Raw genomic sequence first — 20,414 nt, forward strand, 5'->3', positions numbered from 1 at the left:
AGTATATGTGACCTAACAAAAGTGAAGATTCCTTTCCCCCATTGGTGTACGCATTTTGATTCACATTAGCAGCTTAGATTTGGGACTGAGAATTAGTATATCACAAGCAGGCAATCTGCAAATACTTGTGGGGCATTGAATTTTTCCCTCTATTATTTTTTTCTTTCCCTTTTCTTGAAAGCCCCATGGCCTCTCCTTTTTTTCCTGCTTCTTTTTGTATTTTCAAACAGTCAGACATCATACCTTTATTTGCCCCCCTTTCCCTCCCCTGGTATCTTCTTCCCAGGAAAACTGGCCAAGTTGATGGATGGGAAACCTGCAAGGACTTGAAGGAGTCCCTCAGTTTCTGATATATTCCCTCCCTACACTATTTCCCTTTTCCTTCCTCTTGGCCACTCACTATGCTGACCTTTCCCTAATTCCTCCTTTTGCAACTAACAACCAGCCTATAGTTTATCTGCCCCACACCTTCAGTTACATTTAATATTTCATTTACACCCTGTCTTTCTTCACTGTGGGGGCTCAGCACAGCTACGTCATTCTCCCCTCCTTATTTTATCCTTGCAACAACCTCTGAGGTAAATTATGGTGTGTGTGACTAGCCAGTGAGGTTGCCCAGTGAGTTTCCATGACAGAATGGGGGTTTGAACCTTAGTCTTCCAGATCCTAGTCTGAAACTCTAACCACATCCTCAAACTGCCTTTTGTAATGTGGCTGCAGTTGAACAGGAGCAAGCAGCCAGTCTTGGGTGGGTCATGTCAGTTAAGAGGTATCAAGTTGTTTTGTGGCTGCTGCCAAGGCTGGCCCCAATGAGTCCTCCTTCAAAGGCTAAATCAGCTCAGGAAAGCATCCCCCCCTTTTTTTCCTTACGGAGAGAAATCAAGGCTTGAATACTAGCAATACTGTTTGGTTGTCTAGCAATAACCACTGAGGGCATCCATTTTTTAAAGCTATAGGCATTTATTTTATTGTTTTGGAGAATTCCTGCCCCATTTTTTAAAATTTCATATTTTTCTGCACACCTGAGGCTTTCTCCAAGTTTATAGAAAGATCTGTCTTGTCTATTAATTGCCTCAGTCTTCACATATTGATTTCAATTGTTATAAAAAAGCAATGTCATGTATGCAGTGTGACCCCTTTTGCAGGGTTCCTTTCAGCTGTTGGGAGCCAAACTGTAGGCTTAATTGTACCCTACAAGACTCCCACCAGATTATTCCATCACAGCCGCTGGGCACTGAGAGAATTACAGGCAAAGCCACAGCCTGGTGAGCAAGTCTATGAAGGAGTGGCGTATATCCCCCAGAAGAAAGCCAAGAACCCAATGAAGGCAGTTGGCATTGCCTGGTAAGTACTGTTAGTTTGTTTTGCGAGTTCCTACTCTGTCAGCTTTGTGTCACTTTTGCAGTTTGCAGTATTGGGTGAACATTGACAGAAGGCTGTTTGAATCTTTGGGTATGTATGTGATGCTGGACATCAGCAGAAAGATAGGATTGCTAGGTACATATGCTGATAGGAGGCTATAGTTTGAATTCCGGGGTCCTTGCATAAAGTGTCCTGAACAAAAGCTGGGTATGGTGCTGTGAGCTTTTTGTACCTTTTAGTTATTCAGGAGGGCTTTTCTATGCAGGCAGTAGGGTATCACTGTACAAAAGGCTTCATAAAGTTAATTGGCTAAATTATTAGGGGTTATGGTCTGTACTATAGCTTGCTGTGGGTTGGAGCTTATTGTGTAATTTTGCATCATTCAATGTTAACACTTATACTTCGTTTCAGTTCTGTTTGTAGACTTGTGTTTGGTTTTAAAACACCAATCCTGTTTCATGTTTTATTGAATGTCCCGTCTTGTTGATCGTACTGACTCAATCTGTGTAATCTGCTTCAAGTCCCAGTGAGAAAAGTGGACTATAAATAACATAAATAAAAATGGTACGGATTCCATGCAGCTTTTTGCTCAAATGTAAATTTTGTCTTCCGTAGGGCCATCGGCTTTCCTTGTGGCATCATCCTTTTCCTCCTCACTAAGAGAGAAGTGGACAAGAACCGGTTGAAACAGTTGAAAATCCGCCAGAAAATTAAGGCATCTAATGAGGGAGACTATATGAGAGAACGGTACAAATTGGCCGCAGTGAGAACAGAGGAAATGACGGAAACAAAAACTTAATCTTTGGCTATAGTAACATAACTAGAACCTCTACTTCTTATGCTTAAGGAACTGATGGATCTCTGAGCATTTGGCTGTGCAGTTATTGGAATTAGAAGATGCTCTGATGAATCCTCTATGCCTGTGAGGGACACAACACAGTACTGCACCAGATGTATACAGCAGGTTTCTCATGTGAGCTTTTGTATGGCACTGTGCAGCTGACATCAATAAATTCCTCTCAATCTGAAATCCTCAGTTTCAGATGGGTCCTAGAAAAGAAATACAGCAATCTGACTGGCAACAAAAAGTAGTCTTATGCTAGGTAGTAAGCAGCCAGTACTTTTTGTGGGATTTAAAAAAACAACGCCAATACTCATGAGGTTGCATCAGTTTCCACCTGTAGAAATTATGCAATTTCCACCCACAGGAACATTTTGGAGAGTTCAGTAGGCTGCAGCAGAAAAGGGAGATAATTGCTGCCCCCACTTAAGAAAAGGGCATTTATTTTTTCTTAATGGTGTGGCTGGATATTGGCATTATCTGGCAATCCTTACAACAACCCTGCACAGTAGACAGTATTATTATCTTCAAGGTGTGAACAGTAACCTGAGGCTGAGAAGCTGTGGCTTGCCTAACCTAAGCCTGACATTGAGTTCAAAGCACTAGTGAGTGCTTTGGGGACAGAGTGCATAGGGCTATTGTGCGCAGAAAGCTCCATCTAAACTCTGTGTGTGCCAGGAACAAAAATAACTCCAAGCCTTTTGTCTGTTCAAATGAAAATACTACATTGATTGTAAGAACTCCATTTCTGGATAGGATAGAATAAATATTTCCTAATGTAGTGAATGAAAATGGAGGGAGACACAGGACCTGAACCCTGCCCTCATAATTGCAAGCTAGAGAAGTGTGTGCAACCAAAGGTATGAGAAGCAGGAAGGAAGTTTCCCTGAGAGTGGCAATCTGTACATCAAAGAGTTAGTGTGAAAGAAGTAGAAAAAGAATGCCCAGTGCCTTGACCTTGCGATGTCTCTGACTCTAGTCATGACCCCCTCTGAAGTCTGAGGTTAAGAGACAGTGTCTTCATTTCCAACAGTTGTGGAGCATCCTTAACTTGTAACATGACTACCTGAGAGGGTTTTGAGGGATAAGTACTTATCCTTCGTTTATGTGACCAATGCTGGTTTGGGGCAGGCATATTTTGCCAAGTAGCATCATAAAACAGAGTCAAGTATATGAGCCAGTCAATAATACCTGCTCTAGAAACAATGAACACACATACCCTGTAGCTTTCTTATACCAAGTCAGACCATTCAGCATTCTAACCTGGTCTTGTCTGGTTGCAAACCTTTCACAACATGGCTACTTTAAATCTTTTAGCTGGGGATGCTGATGATTGAATTTAGGCTCTTCTGTCTACAAAGCATGTGCTCTACCACTCAGCTAAAACTCACTGCAAAATTCAGTGTCTACATATCCATTATGATCTTTCTGTACAGCTAAACAAGCAATGTTACGCAGAAGTTAACAGTGATTTCAGTGTGATTTACTCCAAAGTCAGTGTTCACAGGATAATGCAATCCCTGGTCACTCAGACACACAAAGCTGAAAGCTTAATTTGTTCAAAAATATAAATTTTATGTGCACATATGAATGAAGCAGAGCCCTGTGGTTTGGAAGGTTCTATTTTGGGGAAAAAAACACCTGTCTATATATTGGTTATGTATGCCACTGAACACAGAGGATAAATTGAAATAATGATACATACCAAACCAAGGTGTTAATGAATACACACTGTATTAATGCATACAGAGCACCTGATAAGCATAGGTCTGACATAAAAAAAACCCCAGAGGAATACAGGCATTTGATGGATTATGGTCAATGCCTACACTGTACAGAATCTGTAGCCTCTCACATATAGCCGTATCTCTGTCCACTATATGAATCCCCTGGTAACTTCTATAAGAGGAAAGCAAAAGAATAGGAAATTCAGTGTTTTTTTGAACTTCTGGAGAAAGTTGCCAAATGTTCCCCCCAAAAGCAAGGTTTCATCCTCCTAACTTCTGCGACCTGTAAGCTGCAAGAAGAAAGTGAAAATGTAGACTACATCTAGGTATATCTCGAGGGCTCCAACGATGTAGTCCTCAGGGCTGATTGTATATTTCTTGTTGCCCAACAACAACTGGGTATCGTATGCAAGAAACTGTTAAAAAGAAAAAAAGTGTAAGTCTGCAGCTAGTCATGTGTTTTAAGAGATTGTCCAGTAATAAAGCATTCTGCCTGCTCTTTTAAGTATAGAAGAAGAAGAAGAGTTGGATTTATACCGCCCCCCCTTTCTCTCCTATAGGAGACTCAAAGGGCTTGCAAACTCCTTACCCTGCCCCCCTCACAACAAACACCCCGTGAGTTAGGTGGGGCTGAGAGAGCTCAGAAGAACTGTGACTAGCCCAAAGTCACCAAGATGGCATGTACTGGTGAGTACAGGCTAATCTGAATTCCCCATATAAGCCTCCACAGCTCAGGCGGCAGAGCGGGGAATCAAACCTGGTTCCTCCAAATTAGAGTACACCTGCTCTTAACCACTATGCCACTGCTGTTCTGAGGCCTGCTTCATGCCTTGTTTAAATGTATACCCATATATATGGGGCAAGATTCCAAGGCCAATCTCTGCTATCTGCAGCATGTACAATGGCATTCATGGGTATATCTGCTAACTTTGCAATACATAAAGTGAATACCAGTCCAACCAAGATTTTCTTCCCATGGCTTCAAATGTTCCACTGCATCCCCTGCCACACTTACTTACTTCAGACAACAATTTCCCCAGTCATAGTCTCCACTAATTACTAGATGTTTCAAATGACAGGTTCCTGTTTTAACAAATAATGATACTAAATGAACTAGGGAAAACATGATTTTCACTAGGTATCAACCCTGAAAATTATAAACTCAGAATAATTCCAGACATTGCACACTGTATAGTAACATGTTGACAAATGTTAATTAAATGAGGCCAGGAATGGCATTAAACTGAAAAAGCTCATGGACATTTGGAAAACAAGACTAAGATGACATAATCTACGTTACAATACTTAAATCAAAATATTACAATGTAAGAAATGTCACAAACAATAAAAGACTTAAAGAAAGACAAAGTGCCAGGTCCAGATGGATTTCGAGTGATATATTACAAATGTTTGGACAGGCTATAAGATTAATAGAAAGAAGATAAAAATAGTATTGAAGTTTGTGTCAAAAGAAGAAGAGAAAGAAATTAGTAAAATAACCGATTGCAATGTGACTTCAAATAAAGTCAAATATTTAGGAATAAACCAAACAGGTCAGAACAATACAGTGACCCATTACGCATAGAATGCTTGCCTCGAGGCTCTTCAGTGTGCAGTGGGCTTGCAGAGGGATCTCATCACATTTTTTTGTTTACATGTGAGGAGGCACTCCCTCTTAGATGTACAGTTTTTCTGTAGAGGACAGGCCTTGTTCTCTTAACTTTGCCCATCAAGTGAGTATTAAAAGCACAGATCTTAAAGGCACTTATTCTTAAAGACCCAGATTTCACTACATCTAGTAGTCAAAATTGCTGGCTTAGCCTTTAAAGTGCCCTTTTTTCCATATTACTGTTCCAAAAATAATCCCCAATTCTGCAAATGAAAGAGCAAAGCAATTCCCTGGACCACACACTACCAAAGAAGGGAACATTGAGCTATAGCCAATATTCTCCCCACTTCCCTCCCCTCCAACTTTCTGCTGCTGTTGCTGGAGGACAAAGAAGCTTGTTATTTCCAAGCACTCTCTATTCTTATTATGCTGAGATATCAATATATCAAATGTAGAGGTAAATGTGTTTTGGCTAAGCCAGAGTGTGTGAGCTTCTTTTCTTTCACTTGAAGGAGCCAGCAACATGGAGGGGGGCGAGGGGGAAGGTGTGAATGGCAGTGGGAGGGTGTGGGAAGGCTGTCAGTGGGCAGAGGGAAGATGTCCAATGCAAAGCTGTGCTCACTAACAAATCTGCCTGCTCTTGCAGCAAAGCAAAATTAAAATCATGTTAGAAGTGGTCTTGTTTGCTGTGGAGAGAATGAAAAGTGAAAGCAGGGCCTGAAGAAATACATCTGTACAAGAAATCTTGCTGCAAAGGTCATTTGCCCCCACCACGCAGCAAATACATTGTACATAACTGGCCATTACCTCACAACCCTAAATTCAGTAACATCAATTAATTCTTGGTTTTCACCATGTAACCATAATCTTGGGCACATACAACTACCCTTACTGAATTAACAAACTTCCATTTGCATCTGTTTGCATTATATTTTGCTACTTGCCTGAGAACCTGGGGTCATGTGAGCCAGTTAGAATGCCTGTAGCATGTTTCCTTAAAGAAAGTCTGCTGTGTCATCCAAGATCCTTTTACTCTTCCTGGAGGTACCTCTGCTACTTGCTATTTCAATCTCATCCCATGCAGAGTGACAGCACTTTGGGTCTTAGCCTGTGCAGTCCTGCAGAATGTGGCCTGCAGTAACATTTGGTGTATGCAAGGTAGGGAGAGCCAGCTCTGGCAGAAGATAAGTGTGACTGGGGTATTTTTATGGCGGAAGGAAAATGAAGGTGTTCTGCCTGTCATATACCAGGGAGAGCTGGTTATTTAGCCCCAGATAAGTGCTGATATCTGAATTGATATTTATTATATATGCATGTTTTCTTCTGGTTGGGGTGACGTTCAAAGAAACAGCATGGGGTTAGGGATGTTCCAATGATCAACAGGGTATGGACTAGGAAGAGATATGGTGGTAGAAGAACATGCCAGGTGAGGGGAAGATTTATTATGCTTTTGTGGGCTATTGATGAACACTGTTGTACTTGCCTACGAACAGTGATTAATCAAGTGGACATCTGTGCAGGCACACATTGGTGCAGGAAGACTGCTGCTTGGTCCCTTGGCCTCTAGGATCCTACAAGACTCCATCTTGCTCCTATTCTTTTTAACATATACTTGAAACTGCTGGGTGAGGTTATTCAGAGACCTGGGCAGATATGTCACCATGAACTGATGCCTGGAAGCAGTTTGGGGACAGATAAGGACCAAAAGTGAACTGTAGACCTGTCAAAATGGAGTTGCTGCTGGTAACTGGAAGAACTGACCCAGGAACTAAGGTGTTTTCTGTTCTGGATGAGGTTGTACATTCCTTAAAGGAACAGATTCATATCTGAGGAAAACTGCTGGACCCAGATCTCCAACTGGATAAACAGGGGATACTGACTGCCAGGAGCGCCTTTCACCAGCTTTTGGTAGGTGAGTCAATTGCTGCGTTTCCTGAGTAGAACAGTCTTATACACCATAGGAACATCCAGATTAGATTGTTGCAATATGCTCTTGAAGAGGGCGTGGTCTTGAAGAGTTTCTGGAACCTACACTGAATTAAACGCTTCAAGGAGAATGCTAGCTGGGGTGGATCACATGGATCATACTATACCAGTCTTGTTCCATCTTCACTGGCTTCCAGTTTGCGTCTGGAATCAATTGAGGGTGCTGTTATTGATCTTCAAAGCCCTATGTGGCTTGGTACATGCATGCCTTAAAGACTGCCTACTCCCATTCAATCTACCCAACCATTACAACCATCTTCAGGGACCATGTCTTGGATTGCCCTCACCATCTTAGGCTAGGTGAATGGTAACCCAAAAGAGCTTTCTCAAACTGGAATTCCCACCCAAGGGACAGTAATTTGTGCCCCTCTATCAGAGTCTTCTACCAGCAGGTAAAGACTTTTTTGCTTCATTTGGTGTTTCCTTGTGCATCTTCCTTTGTGTTTGGGTTTAACTGCTAGTTTTGACTCATCTGTATTGTCTTTTCAACTGTTCACCACCTTGATGGCCCTAATTGGGCAGAAAGGCCAGATACAAATGTGATACTATGATGCATATAATTGCCTGTAGGTAACCAGGAGATTTCTGGCATTGCAGGGGCAGAGCTACATGGTCAGTTGTCATAGCTCTGCTATGTGCTTATGTGCTAAATAGTTCTGTGCCATGTGCTTATTGGCTCATTGTGGTGTGCACTATGACAGCATACCACAATAAGCCAATGACTCTTGCTGGATGAGAGAAGAAGAATACCCTATTCACAACTTATACCTGGGATATACAAGAGGCATTTACTTGCCCTTCTAATCTATGTGGAGTCCACATAGAACTTTAAGGAAGACCTACAGCTGCCTGTCTGCAGTGGGGTCACACGTCCCCAGGCAGAGACCATTTAGTCACATGGGGGGTGGAAAATCGTCCCCCACACCCAGCCGGCGCCTGGAAGCCAGTGGTGGTGCTTTGGCCCCTTGTGCCGGGAGTGCGGTGGCCCCAGGTAGGAGGGAAGAGGCTGCCAGGGGAGGGAGCCGTTGGGGGAGGAAGGCTACAGCAGGCTGGACAGCCAGCATGCAGCCGAGAGTCCGCCAGGCTTGGGGAAGGGTGTGGGCTCCTCACAGGGCCCCCAGCCTAACAGAAAGAGTTAGGGCCCAGGGGAGCCTGGTTGGCGTGGTAACGCACCAGGAAAAAGGGCCCTCCTGGCCCTTGCCAAGCTAGATCTGGCAGCTTGAGCAGCACTCTGACAGCAGGCGACCACACACCTTGCCATGGGCCCGCAACACCTGCCCAGGGCCTCCACTGCCAGCGCCGCTAACCCAAGCCAAGGGCAGCTTGCCTGGGAGGGTGGCCCACACCAACCCCTGAGGCTACACAGGGGAGGAAGAGGAAGTCTTTGCAGGCCGGCCAGTGCCCCCCCCCCGCCCCCTGGGCTGTCCTTGGGCATGGCCCTGTTCAACACTGTTCCCTGCCCCGACTTCCAATGGGCAGCAGCAGCAGCTCTGTCTGGGTCCCTGAGACCTCCTGGCAGGGCCCCCCTCCCCAGTCGCAGTACGGCTCCCCATCTCCTGGCCTTTAAGCTTTCCTCCTCTGCCGCCCCCTCCGTGCCCTGCCACACTTGCCAAGCAGGGGGTGGGGGAGGCAGAAAATGGAGCCAGGGGGACAGAAAATGTAGATTTTGCCCAGGGCTCCATTTCCCCTAGATACACCTCTGGCTGCCTGTTCTGAAAGACAGGGAGGAATGCAAAAGAAGATTCAGAGCAGGAGAAAGAGGTCAAAAAAGGGGAGCACAGAGCAAGGATAACAAGATATTGACAAACCCTTCCACCCATTCTACAGCCCTCTGGCCTGCCTTGAGTTTTTGTGATAGGGCAGGCAACAGCTCTAAATGAGCAGTCCTTCCACACCATAGTTCAGTAAGTAATTAACTTTTTACTAACCAGGGTGAAAACAATTGCACCGATAGCTGCATACAGCATGTGGAGCCAGTAAACCTGCAAAACAGAAGAGAATTTGTGAGTTTTGTCTTGATTTAGCAGGTTTTCTAGACCTCTTATCCTGACGTAGAGAGTAGTAATTCCAGAAATTAAATGTTCAGGTTACTGGCCACTCAAAACCTCTCAAGCATAAGGGAACTTCCACTGGGGAACACAACAACTGGTTAAACTGACTGTTCTGTTAAGCAATGCTAGGGAAGAATCCACATTCTGCTGTCAGACTCAGTGGCATACAGAATTCTATATGAGCACATGCACATGGTCCACTGGTTATAACCATAAGGAAAGACTGAAGTGTCACTTCCAGAACAGCCACTGAGGAATGGAATGGATCCCAGGCCTTTCAGTTAGCAACTTACATATTTGAAGGACAGGACAATCGCTGTGATAATCCCAGTCACCATGACAACAATGGCCAACACACAGAACAAGCCAGTACAGGATGTGAAATCCACCTGCCAATAAGAGAAACACATTAAGGTTGCGGAAGGGGGGGGGGGGTTCGATGTAGACAGCACATTACTTGGGCTGGTTCCACATAGAATAATTTGCTCATTTCAGCCACTTGACTCCCCCACTTCCCCAAGATGCCATTATTCTATTCAAATAATGAATAGACCAAATGATGAATGGAGAAACTATGACAGAGGACAGAGAGAAAGCAGAAAGGCTCAATGCCTATTTTGCCTCAGGCTCATTTAAAAATGGTAGTAGGCAAGGCACAGCAGCATGGTTAATATGGACAGAGAAGTTGTTTACAGGCCCCTGGTTGCACTAGATGTGTACAAATCCCCCAGATCAGATGGAATGCACCTGAGAGTGCTCAAAGAACTTTCTACAGAGCTTGCAGAACCCTTGTCCATCATCTTCAAGACCGCTTGGAGGACGAGAGATGTGCAACTAGACTGAAGTAGGGCACATTTTATCCCAGTCTTCAAAAAAGAGAGTGGGGTTGTTTTTGTTTCATACTACAATGTTACACTAGAGACTATATAAGGCTACTTTACAATAGGGTCAGATTGTTTACATACGTATTGATAATGTTATTTTAATTTTAAAGGAATAATTTAATTTAAATGTAATAATTTAAATATCAATCCATTAATCCATTTTAATTGAAATTATTTTTGTATTTTATGTTAGATTCCCCTGACAAACCAAAACGAGAAAGGCACAGAGCTCTAGAAAAGCTAAGTAAACTCTCAATCTTGTGGTGGAATTGGCTGCCTAGAGCAGTGTTGAGATCCCCCTCAGTGACAGTCTTCAAGCAGCTGTTGAATGAAGACTTGTCAGGGATGCTTTAGGCTGATCCTGCACAGAGCAGGGGGTTGGACTAGATGGCCTGTATGGCCCCTTCCAATCTGATGGTTCTATAATAACCTCAGCAAAAACTCCACTTTATTTTCAACCAGAAAGAAGGTGTTTCCTAGCATGACACTTTCAGGACAATCTTTTTTCTTGTGTTTGTTCCCTTAGTCAGCATTTTCTCAATGAAGTGATAAAGGTGATTTTTTTAAAAAGTTGAGTGGGCCAGGGCAATGTCACAGCACTATTCTAACAATATGACAGTATAAAGCCATTGCTATAATCTCTACAGAGCTCTATGAGTGACTGTAAAATCTGAAGATATATCTTCCCCCAGTCCTTCATGACTTTACTTTTTCAAAGGGGGGGGCTACAGAACAGTGCAGTCACACAATACAATGACATATCATGGATGTATTCCTTCACAGACCAAGATTACTCCATTTGGAAATGCTGGTGAAGGGGACAGTTCTCTTTGGTAATTGTCAAGAACTTACATTGAAAGACGAAAAGAAAGTATTACTTCTGTCACATTGACAATGTGTATCTCTATCTGATGGGGAAATTTTAGCTGCCAGAAAAGCAATAGTTGGGAATGTACATTTTAGTTAGTTGGGTATATACACTTCAAATATGAGAATCTTCCCCTCTTCCAAGAAACACTACATGGAAGGGATGGCAAGGGGCAGAAATCCAAGCATGGACATTCCGGTGGGCAGAAGATTAAGAGTGATTCTTGTAGGGGTGCTGCTTCTCTGGGTTGGAAGGGATCTTATACAGCCCAGAAATGTAGCCCAAGTAGTAGTAGTAGTAGTAGTAGTAGTAGTAGTAGTAGTAGTAGTAGAAGAAGAAGAAGAAGAAGAAGAGGAGGAGGAGGAGGAGGAGGAGGAGGAGGAGGAGGAGGAGGAGGAGGAGGCGGAAGAGGAGGAGGAGGAGTTTGGATTTATATCCCCCCTTTCTCTCCTGTAGGAGACTCAAAGGGGCTTACAAACTACTCATCTACTCATGTAGATGCAGCCCTGTCTGTCCCACACCTCAGTCTGTCCTGCATAAGATTTCATAGCCATGCCCATTCCACAATATTAAGAGCAAACACCAAGTTACATGTGCCAATACACTTTCAGGCTTATCTTCATAGTAGCAAGGGCTACGGAACTGTAAAGGTTTTTTTAAAAAAAGTTTTTCTGAATAGCAAATTGCAAACTCAATACAAATTGCTAAAGTTATGTGACGAAAGTACAAACAGTACTGAATATACAGAAAGCCCAATTTTTTCTAATCTATCTCAAGAAAACACGTGGGAAATATTATTATACACAAATCATGCTTTTAAGGACAAGTACCTCACCTTTGTCTGGAAAGAGAAGACGGTGACTGTTATGGCCACTATGGCTGTGATTATCATGGCAAGGAGAACAGCTTTTGTACTGTACATACTACGAACAAAGAGTTAAAATATTTATTTCATTGGTCATCTGTAACATTACTGCAGCATCAATGGCAAAATACACTATGAAGTGTATCCTTAAGAAATAGTTAAGGAAGGAAGGATAAAATTAATCTTGCTTGGGCAGCTATAATGAACAGTTTAACTTAATACCCAATCCTAAATGCATTTATCTGGAAGAAAGTTTATACTAATTTTGTAAAACCTCAGCAATAGTTTGAGTAATCGAAACTATAATATTACTTAAATGGAGTCATTCTGAATATTGTCTTGGTACTTGTTATGACAAACATCACAAGGATTACCCTCTTTTCAATGCATCCTTTAATCTGTGAGATAGCACCCTTTCCATAAAGAGTTAAGTTTGACTGAGACAACTTACAGTGATTTCAACTGATCTTTTTTTTTTTGGCAAATAATTTTATTTATGATCCTAGCCTATGTCATCTTGGCTTCATGCCTTAAGGCTGCACTTATCAGAATCACTTGTCATTGCGCACTTGTCATATACGCATCACAGTTAAGTACTTTCCCGATGATTTAATATCAGTAAAAGCAAAGTGGCACAAAACAATTAAAGGTGTTATTTGTAAATCCCTCTGATTTCAATCACAATTTCTTTCAAGCAAAGATGGTAATGACTGCAACTAGAGAAACTCTCCCTCTAGCCCTCCCCTACAAGGCGAGGAATGGAGAGGGCTTCCTTTTGGGATGAGTCACACATTTCCCAGGGATGATTTACATATTTCCCAGTGTAAACTGGAATGGGGCTGAAACAGGAATAATTGCTGCAAATTGCCATAATCTAATAATCTCTCAAATGGAACAGAGCAATACACGATGCAATGGTGAAAGTGAGATTAGGCCAGAATGGTTTTGATCAACAGGTACTATGGCAAGGTGGCTTTATCCACTATGTTCCCTTTTTCTACCAAACTTGTCACTCTATCTTTAAAGAGAGATAAGATTAGTCTGGGATGACTTGGTTGAGAAACCCATGTTGACTTTTAGTGATCATGGCATTCCCTTCTAAGTGCTTAATTATCTGCTCTAGAATTTTTCCAGGTATTGATATCAGGCTGACTGGGCAGTAATTGTTTGGGTCCTTCCCCCACCCCTTTTTTTGAAGATGGTAACAACATTAGCCCTCCTCTAGTTTGCTGAGACTTCTCCTGTTCTTCAGGAATTCTCAGAGATTATTGCAAGTGGTTCTGAGATTATTTCTGCCAGTTCTTTAAATACCCTGAGATATAGTTCATCAGGCCCTGTAGATTTGAATTTATTTAAAGTAGCTAGGTATTCCTGTACTACCTCTTTATTTATTTTGTGCTGAATTTCCCCTACTGCATCTTCTGTTCCATTTCCCCCTGGTTGAGCACTGTTTTTTTGGGGGGGGAGAAGACCAAGGCAAAGACAGTACTGAGTAGTTCTGCCTTTTCTCCGTCCCATTAGCATTTTGTCATCTTTTCCACACAGTGACCCTACCATATTTTTTTCTTCCTCTTGCTACTGACATAACAAAAAAAAGCCTTTAGAAAGTATTAAGGGAGGGAACTTTTGTACATTACCTAGAAATGGTGCCTGTCATGAAAGCCATGGCTAATGTCTAGAATGAAAAGGTAAATTTATTATTTATTTATTTATTTATTAGGTTTATAGACCGCCCTCCCCCGGTCTATAAGCTCACAATAGCTTACTTTTGTGACCACATCACGATCATCACCACAATCTTCAATATCGCTTAGTAAGACAAAGAGCTGAAGAGCCCTATCCGAAATGGGGAGGGGACAAAAGGACCAGTGGGAGGGGTGCAGCCTCATGATGGTGTACTTGCCCAACCTGGGCACTTATTCTGGGGCAGGGCCAATGTGCTGGTGGCTGGCGGCTATGCAACTCTACTGCTGCAGAACCCAGAAGTTCAGGTTGCAGCAGCGATGCACTGGTGCCCTACTTAGACACCGGTGTGGGAGGGGGTGGAGCATTCCCAAGGCATACCCCAACTTTAGTTGGCTTATTACTGGTATTGACAGCCGGTAGTGCAGTGCTTTTTGGTGGTGGGGAGGTGCAGGGCTTTTTCCTGCTCCTTTTGGAGGCAATGGAAAAGTGCTGCATTAGCACTGCGGCCTGCTGCCTTTGGGTTTGGATGGAGCTGCTTGTTCTACAACATCGTAGGGAACAGATTCATTCAGCCTCCAAATCTGGGAGAACTTTCACTATTTCTCCTTGACCTTATAAAATAAGTTCATTCATGTCAAATAATATAACTAATAAGACAATGACGAGAGTCCCATATACCATATTGATATCAACTTCTTATAGAACAGGGGTAGGGAACCTGCGGCTCTCCAGATGTTCAGGAACTACAATTCCCATCAGCCGCTACCAGCATGGCCAATTGGCCATGCTGACAGAAAACTGATAGAATTATGGTTCCTAGGCTATCTAGGCACCCTCTAGCGCGAAAGCCAATTGGCCATGCCCGTGAAGACTGATGGGGTCATGGGACTGTTTATCTGGAAAACCCTGGAATCTGTTATAGAATGAACCGCATAGAAAGTGATGACTGCTTGACTCTCAGCCCAAGTCTCACAGCAAAATGTTTACTTACAAAGACACACAGAAAGATGATGTTCCATGGAAAGCGTCTCCTAAAGTGCAAATGGGAACATTTCAATTAGGGGTGCCATTTTAGAACAAGTGTAACAGGCAAATCCTGCCAGCGCTAGACAACCATTTGCCACCACAAGCACCAATGCAAAATGACATCTCCCCTCCCCACTATAGACTGATGCACCTTCTCTTTTAAAAATGATAGCGATAAGAAGCAGAAAAATAGCACACTGCCTGTTGTTTCATGGCTAGTCTAGCCCTCACCCCATTAGCACTTTCCCATTATCCAAAAAGGAACACTTTATATCTCTCACTTCCATCAGTCCTCCCCACGTGCTCCTCACATTTCCAAAACCATGCTATGGCCTTATGCCCCTGACACCAAGCCACCTGCAGGAGATCTAGGAAAGGGGTATTCTGGGAACGGTTGCGCTCAGAAGTCTTTCCAGACTGCCTGATTGCCACACGGAGCCATCCCCTTAACCTCCCTTGGACCCTGGCATGGCAAGTTAGAGAACATACCGTAGACCTTCACAGCACACCAACACCAGATACGTGACCAGGAATACAGCACTGAGGGAAGGAAGCAAGATCATCTTTTAAACTGTAGTGAGATCTCATATCAGGCTGCTCCCAGACATACAACGAGTCCAGATGCACAGAATTAGCCTATGAAAACTTATGGGTCATCTAGTAGCTAACTGTGTGTTTATGATCAGCATACAGAGGCCTTTAGGGTGCAGTGGCACACCAGTCCCTACTACTGTCACGCATGCCTCAAGGAGAATATTTGTCTCTGTTGCTGTTTCTCTGCACATCCCATCTTTGCAGAGCTGAGCTTGCCCACTCTCACTGCTTCTCCTGCCATCTTTGTTCCACCACACCTGTACGCATGAGAGGACTAGAGTGGACCTCTTTAAGCTTTTTTCTCCTTTTGCCTAACAGAGGTGATTTGCAGCCCCATCCTATGAAAAAAGTAAGGCCCAGTGGGTCCTGTAGTACTTTCTCCCAGGTAATCATGCCCAGGATTGTTCTTGTGCTCTCTATTGTCCAAGACAGTGGTCAAGAGAAGAGGAGACTCTGCAGTGTGGTTAATATGTGGTTGATACTAAGGCAATACACTGCTTCTGACTTTAGGGAGAGAATCCTATATGGTTTTTCCTTCTCGCCTCCAGTCATGTCAGAAGGCAGCTAACAATGCCCATCCACAGCTCAGCCATCACTGGCAGGCACAGTATAGTGCGCACGCAGCAGTATGGGAAGGTGGTCCCGTGCAATGCATGGCCATGCAATGAGGTGATTTTTATCAATCACCTGATACCTCTGACAGCAGAGGCATTGTAAAACGTTATTGCCAACAGAAAGTCACAGGTGTGTATGGTTCTTAGGCAGGAGATAGACCTTCCCCAAGAAATCCTGAGATCATCTGCATCCCTCCCAGCAGCCTCTATCCACCCTCCCTGCTGGACTTCCAACTGCTGGTAGAGCAGTGAGGAGGACAGTTTGGGGATAGGCATAAGGCTCAGGGTCACCTCAGTGGGCCTTCAGACACCTGGCAGCTGCACTGAAAGAAGGAAAAGGAAATACTCACTAAGACCCGTAGTACACAGCGATATTATTTTGCACAAAACTGGTTACAGGGGTGCTGTGGAGAGAGAAGTTGATACAAAATGAGAATCATTACTATTGTGCATCCTCAATTGTGGGGAAAAACATTTTTTTCACATTTCAGTCTAAAGACAACAAACAGAAACTGTCATTTCCTTATTAACTCCCAGTCTTGGTTCTGTGGAATTAGTCCAAACCCAGAAAAGATATACTAAATAATGTAAACAGCTACCCTTCAGAAGAGAAATTCCAGAGGACCTTCATTGACATTTCCCCCCCCCTACCCCTACCTCCACCCCGCCTCAAAGCACTCATTTTCAGTGCGCCACGCACTACTCCCTGCTCCTTCAAAGTAACTCACTGATATGAGGGGATGCCTTCAAAACAGGGTTGGATCTATGATGGGTGAGGGGGAGTGGCTGTCTGGGAGGCAGGGAAAGAGGGAGCATTAGTAGCCAGATAAGAGGCTATGGTTGCCTGCCTGGCTTCTACTGCTGGCAACTCAATGGCAGGGCTGTCGGGCTGTCTTGTCAGCTACATCCCTAATAGTCCAGCATAGGCAGGGACTCCTGGGGCTCCAGCCCTTCTCCAGATTGGCTGCCCCCTCCACCCGCTGCTAGGGAGGGGGAAATGCCAGCCAGCTCTTCCCCAATGAGTTCGAACAAGCAACCTTCCTGCCAGCAAGGCTGAGATAGGCTGGCCCACCAGGCTCTAGAGAGCATGGTGGAGCACAGTGCTGATTGGCTTTTTATCACTACTGGGAAACAAGAGACAAACTTACACAAAGATGAAAATTGCAACGATGCCCACAGTCACAAGCAGCTGCACTGAGATGATGCTGTACACCTGGATAGGAAGACAGGGTGTTAGCACAAGAGTGCATAAATGCACAAGGGAAACTGTAACAGCTATTAGGGCTGGATAAAAGTGCCTAGTAGTTATCTCCAAAGTCATAAAACAGAGCCCTGTTCCACCAACGATTACATAGAGATGTTGCCTCTCACACACATGGAATTTTAGCAACTAGAGAACAGTATGAGAATTCTTCTTCCATCCTGCTTTGAGACAGCAGCCACTATGCTCTGAACTGCAGCAAACTATCAAGGTATCCCAGTGTCACAGAACCAACTGCACAGATGCTTCAAACTCTTATAGACGTATAATTACAACACAGCAGGATCCTTATTTAGCTGGGGTCTGCATTTTATTTAGCATTTTGGACCTCAGGGCTTGGACTGTTGCTTTTAATCTGAGTTTGAAGGTTCTGTTTTCAGTGCCTGGTGCTCAAGTGGGGCTTTTGTCACTTGAGAAGAAAACAACTTTAGAAGTTCTTGGAAGAGATGTGTAATTAATAGAGTTGAGTATCTTCTTTTTCTTGCTATGCTTAGGTATATGGATTATCAGGAAGCATCAAGGATGATCAGGACGAGCATGACAAATCTTGATTGTGCCAATACGCTAACTCAGACAAGGCATGTATGCTCCATTTTGCATTATAGATTCCTCCCACTTCGGCCCTTCTCTCATATTTGAAATTCCCTACAACACCTAGCCATAAATGAGCTTTTATGCTCGCCAGATTGAATGACCTGCCTACTGCAGGATGATTTGCTAAAATACCATTTTCAGAATGCTTTCGTGGATGTGTATCTAGTGTATTAGAGACTGTAGACCATATTTTTCTTTTTTGTGATCAATGGTCTGCCTAAAACACTGTTAAAATGAATACTGTTTTGTTGATTTTATGAGAACTGTTTAGGCCCATTGTTATATCTTATTTTGTCAGGTGTAGACTTTATGAGGTACATGCATTTTATTGATTTGGAATCTTGTTTTCTTTTTGTCCTGTCCTGTTATATTGGTTTTTCTGTTCAGTCTGTTGTAATGTATTGGTTTTCTGCTCAAGACCTTTGGTCACCGGGCTTACTAATAAAGGAAAAGGAAAGGACTCTACAGGTCTCATTTTCCTCATAGGAAGCCACTAAAGAAGCAGAAGTCACCATGGAGACCACACAGCATTTATGTTTCAAAGTTACCTTGCGGATGAAAGCATGTTGAACTTTCTTGCTGTCCCAGTCCACTGCCATGCCACTGCTGTTAGGCCTGTCACCTGACAAAACAAAGGCAGAATATTGCTATTGACATTTAAAACACTAAACAGTTTGGAACGAAGGTACTTTAAGGTTACCTTCTCCAATAGAACCCTGAGCACAGCTAGAGAAGTTCCATTTCCTATTCCACCACCATCAGAAGCATGTCGATAGCCAATAGGTCACAAAGGGGCTCAGTGCCATTAGAAATACGCTCTCCAAATTCCAGCTTTCTCTTTTTTAAAAAGCAAATTGTAGCTCCATTCCTCACAGAGATGTCAGGGTAAGCCTTAAGTAATTTCTTATCCAATTGCCTTGCAAAAGATACAGAAGGAGAAACTCTACAATGCTTCTGAAGCTGTCTCTCATCTAGTGCCATGGTCAAACCATTATGCCCTAAAGACCCACCTGAATATTTCGATCCTTGCCCGAACACTAATGGATTTTATTGGTTTCCAGAACACTCTGCAGGATCCAATGCCTCTAGTGACTTGTTGTATGAGTTGGCAGAAGACTAGCAATGCCAGCTCTTCAAAGTTATCAACAAGATCACATCCTGACACCCTCTCCCCACACTCTGTTTCAAACTAGCTCTTATAAGAGGTACTTCGGGATTAAAATGGATTAGACCATATAAAACAGGTTTCATACTGCACCAAGAGCTACTGGGACAGAAAACCTGGTAATGGCTGTTCTTTCAGATAGCACGGGTGTAACTATAGTGTTGAACCTAAGAGCCTCAGGTTCAAGTCCCTGCTCTGGCTTTCTCAGCCTCATCTATTTCCCAGGATGTTTCATAACCTAGTTTGCATCATATGGGTTAATAATTTTGCATCACACCTTCTCAACTCCATCTTTTTGATTTTACAAACTGTTTTAGCCATGAGAGAGAAACTGAACCTCCATATTCAGATATGGCGTACCTCTGAGTACTAAATGACAGCATGAAATAACTGGCCAGAGTTACTCATCTGAATTTGACTAGGAAACTGATCTGTTCCTGCCTGTCACACAATGATCATCTGAGGGGGAGTTACTAGAATTTGAGTTGCAGTGTAAACACTTTGACGCTGTGATACAGAATAATTCCCAGCTAATATATTGGATCTGAACACAGAAATTTCAGCTTAAAATGAAAACAGTACAATAGCCTCTAATGGGCAGCAGAGTGGGGTAAAATAAAAAAAAAAGTGTAAGTGCTAAATCTTAACAGTTTCCCTCCCCCAGTCTCCTAGTAGCAGCCATTCTCCCCACCATACCACCAGGACTTCTTTAGTTCATTTATCAGCAACATAATATTGTTATAAAGATCTAACATTCTTTCCATATGTATAACAGGTTCTTGGAATTCCCAGCTTTCATCCCCCTGCCTCCCGCCCACAAAAAAAGTTTCCAGTCTGTTTCTCAAAAACATTGAACCTAGAACAAATAACCTATGTGGAAATGACCGTAATCCACATTAGGGCTTGGATCCACCACAGTGTTTCCATGCAGGAGGGATTTCTGCTGGTGAAGAGCCACTTTTTCACCTTTCCCAGCCATTCCAGAACACCTCACACATCCAACAGGAGGTTCCTGGAGGTTCCTGTTGCCCAGTAGCAGCAATTGGGGTTGTAGCAGAAAGGAGGACATGGGAGTCACACTCTGTGGGCAGAAAACCTCCCATCCATGCAACGTTCCACTGGATCCACCCCTGAGAGATCTTGAAGACAGCAATTCTGACCCCAATCAAACAAGTTGTTTAACCTGCCACTGAAACTATTCCCCACCCCCCATGCAACTAAATTTTCACTGAACCACCATCAAGTACAGTCATGCTTTTGGGGGAGGGGGCACTTCCAGCA

General features: G+C 43.3%; 1 protein-coding gene across 4 annotated transcripts in view; it reads right to left on the minus strand.

The window, feature by feature from the left end:
• Positions 1-2,902: 2,902 nt before the first annotated feature.
• Positions 2,903-20,414, minus strand: part of LOC125427446 (protein lifeguard 3-like) — a 33,107-nt gene continuing 15,595 nt past the window's right edge. For all 4 annotated transcript variants that reach the window (XM_048486873.1, XM_048486875.1, XM_048486876.1 and 1 more), the window contains 10 exons: positions 18,517-18,590; positions 17,262-17,326; positions 16,464-16,517; positions 15,395-15,445; positions 14,871-14,910; positions 13,831-13,868; positions 12,164-12,251; positions 9,870-9,965; positions 9,454-9,507; positions 2,903-4,346 (listed from right to left, as the gene is read on the minus strand). In XM_048486873.1, coding sequence (XP_048342830.1) covers positions 4,200-4,346; positions 9,454-9,507; positions 9,870-9,965; positions 12,164-12,251; positions 13,831-13,868; positions 14,871-14,910; positions 15,395-15,445; positions 16,464-16,517; positions 17,262-17,326; positions 18,517-18,590 — 707 coding nt within the window. In that variant the 3' untranslated portion in view covers positions 2,903-4,199. The remainder of the gene's footprint in view (positions 4,347-9,453; positions 9,508-9,869; positions 9,966-12,163; positions 12,252-13,830; positions 13,869-14,870; positions 14,911-15,394; positions 15,446-16,463; positions 16,518-17,261; positions 17,327-18,516; positions 18,591-20,414) is intronic.

The sequence above is a fragment of the Sphaerodactylus townsendi genome, linkage group LG02 (genome assembly GCF_021028975.2).
Source record: "Sphaerodactylus townsendi isolate TG3544 linkage group LG02, MPM_Stown_v2.3, whole genome shotgun sequence".
Classification (NCBI taxonomy): domain Eukaryota; kingdom Metazoa; phylum Chordata; class Lepidosauria; order Squamata; family Sphaerodactylidae; genus Sphaerodactylus; species Sphaerodactylus townsendi.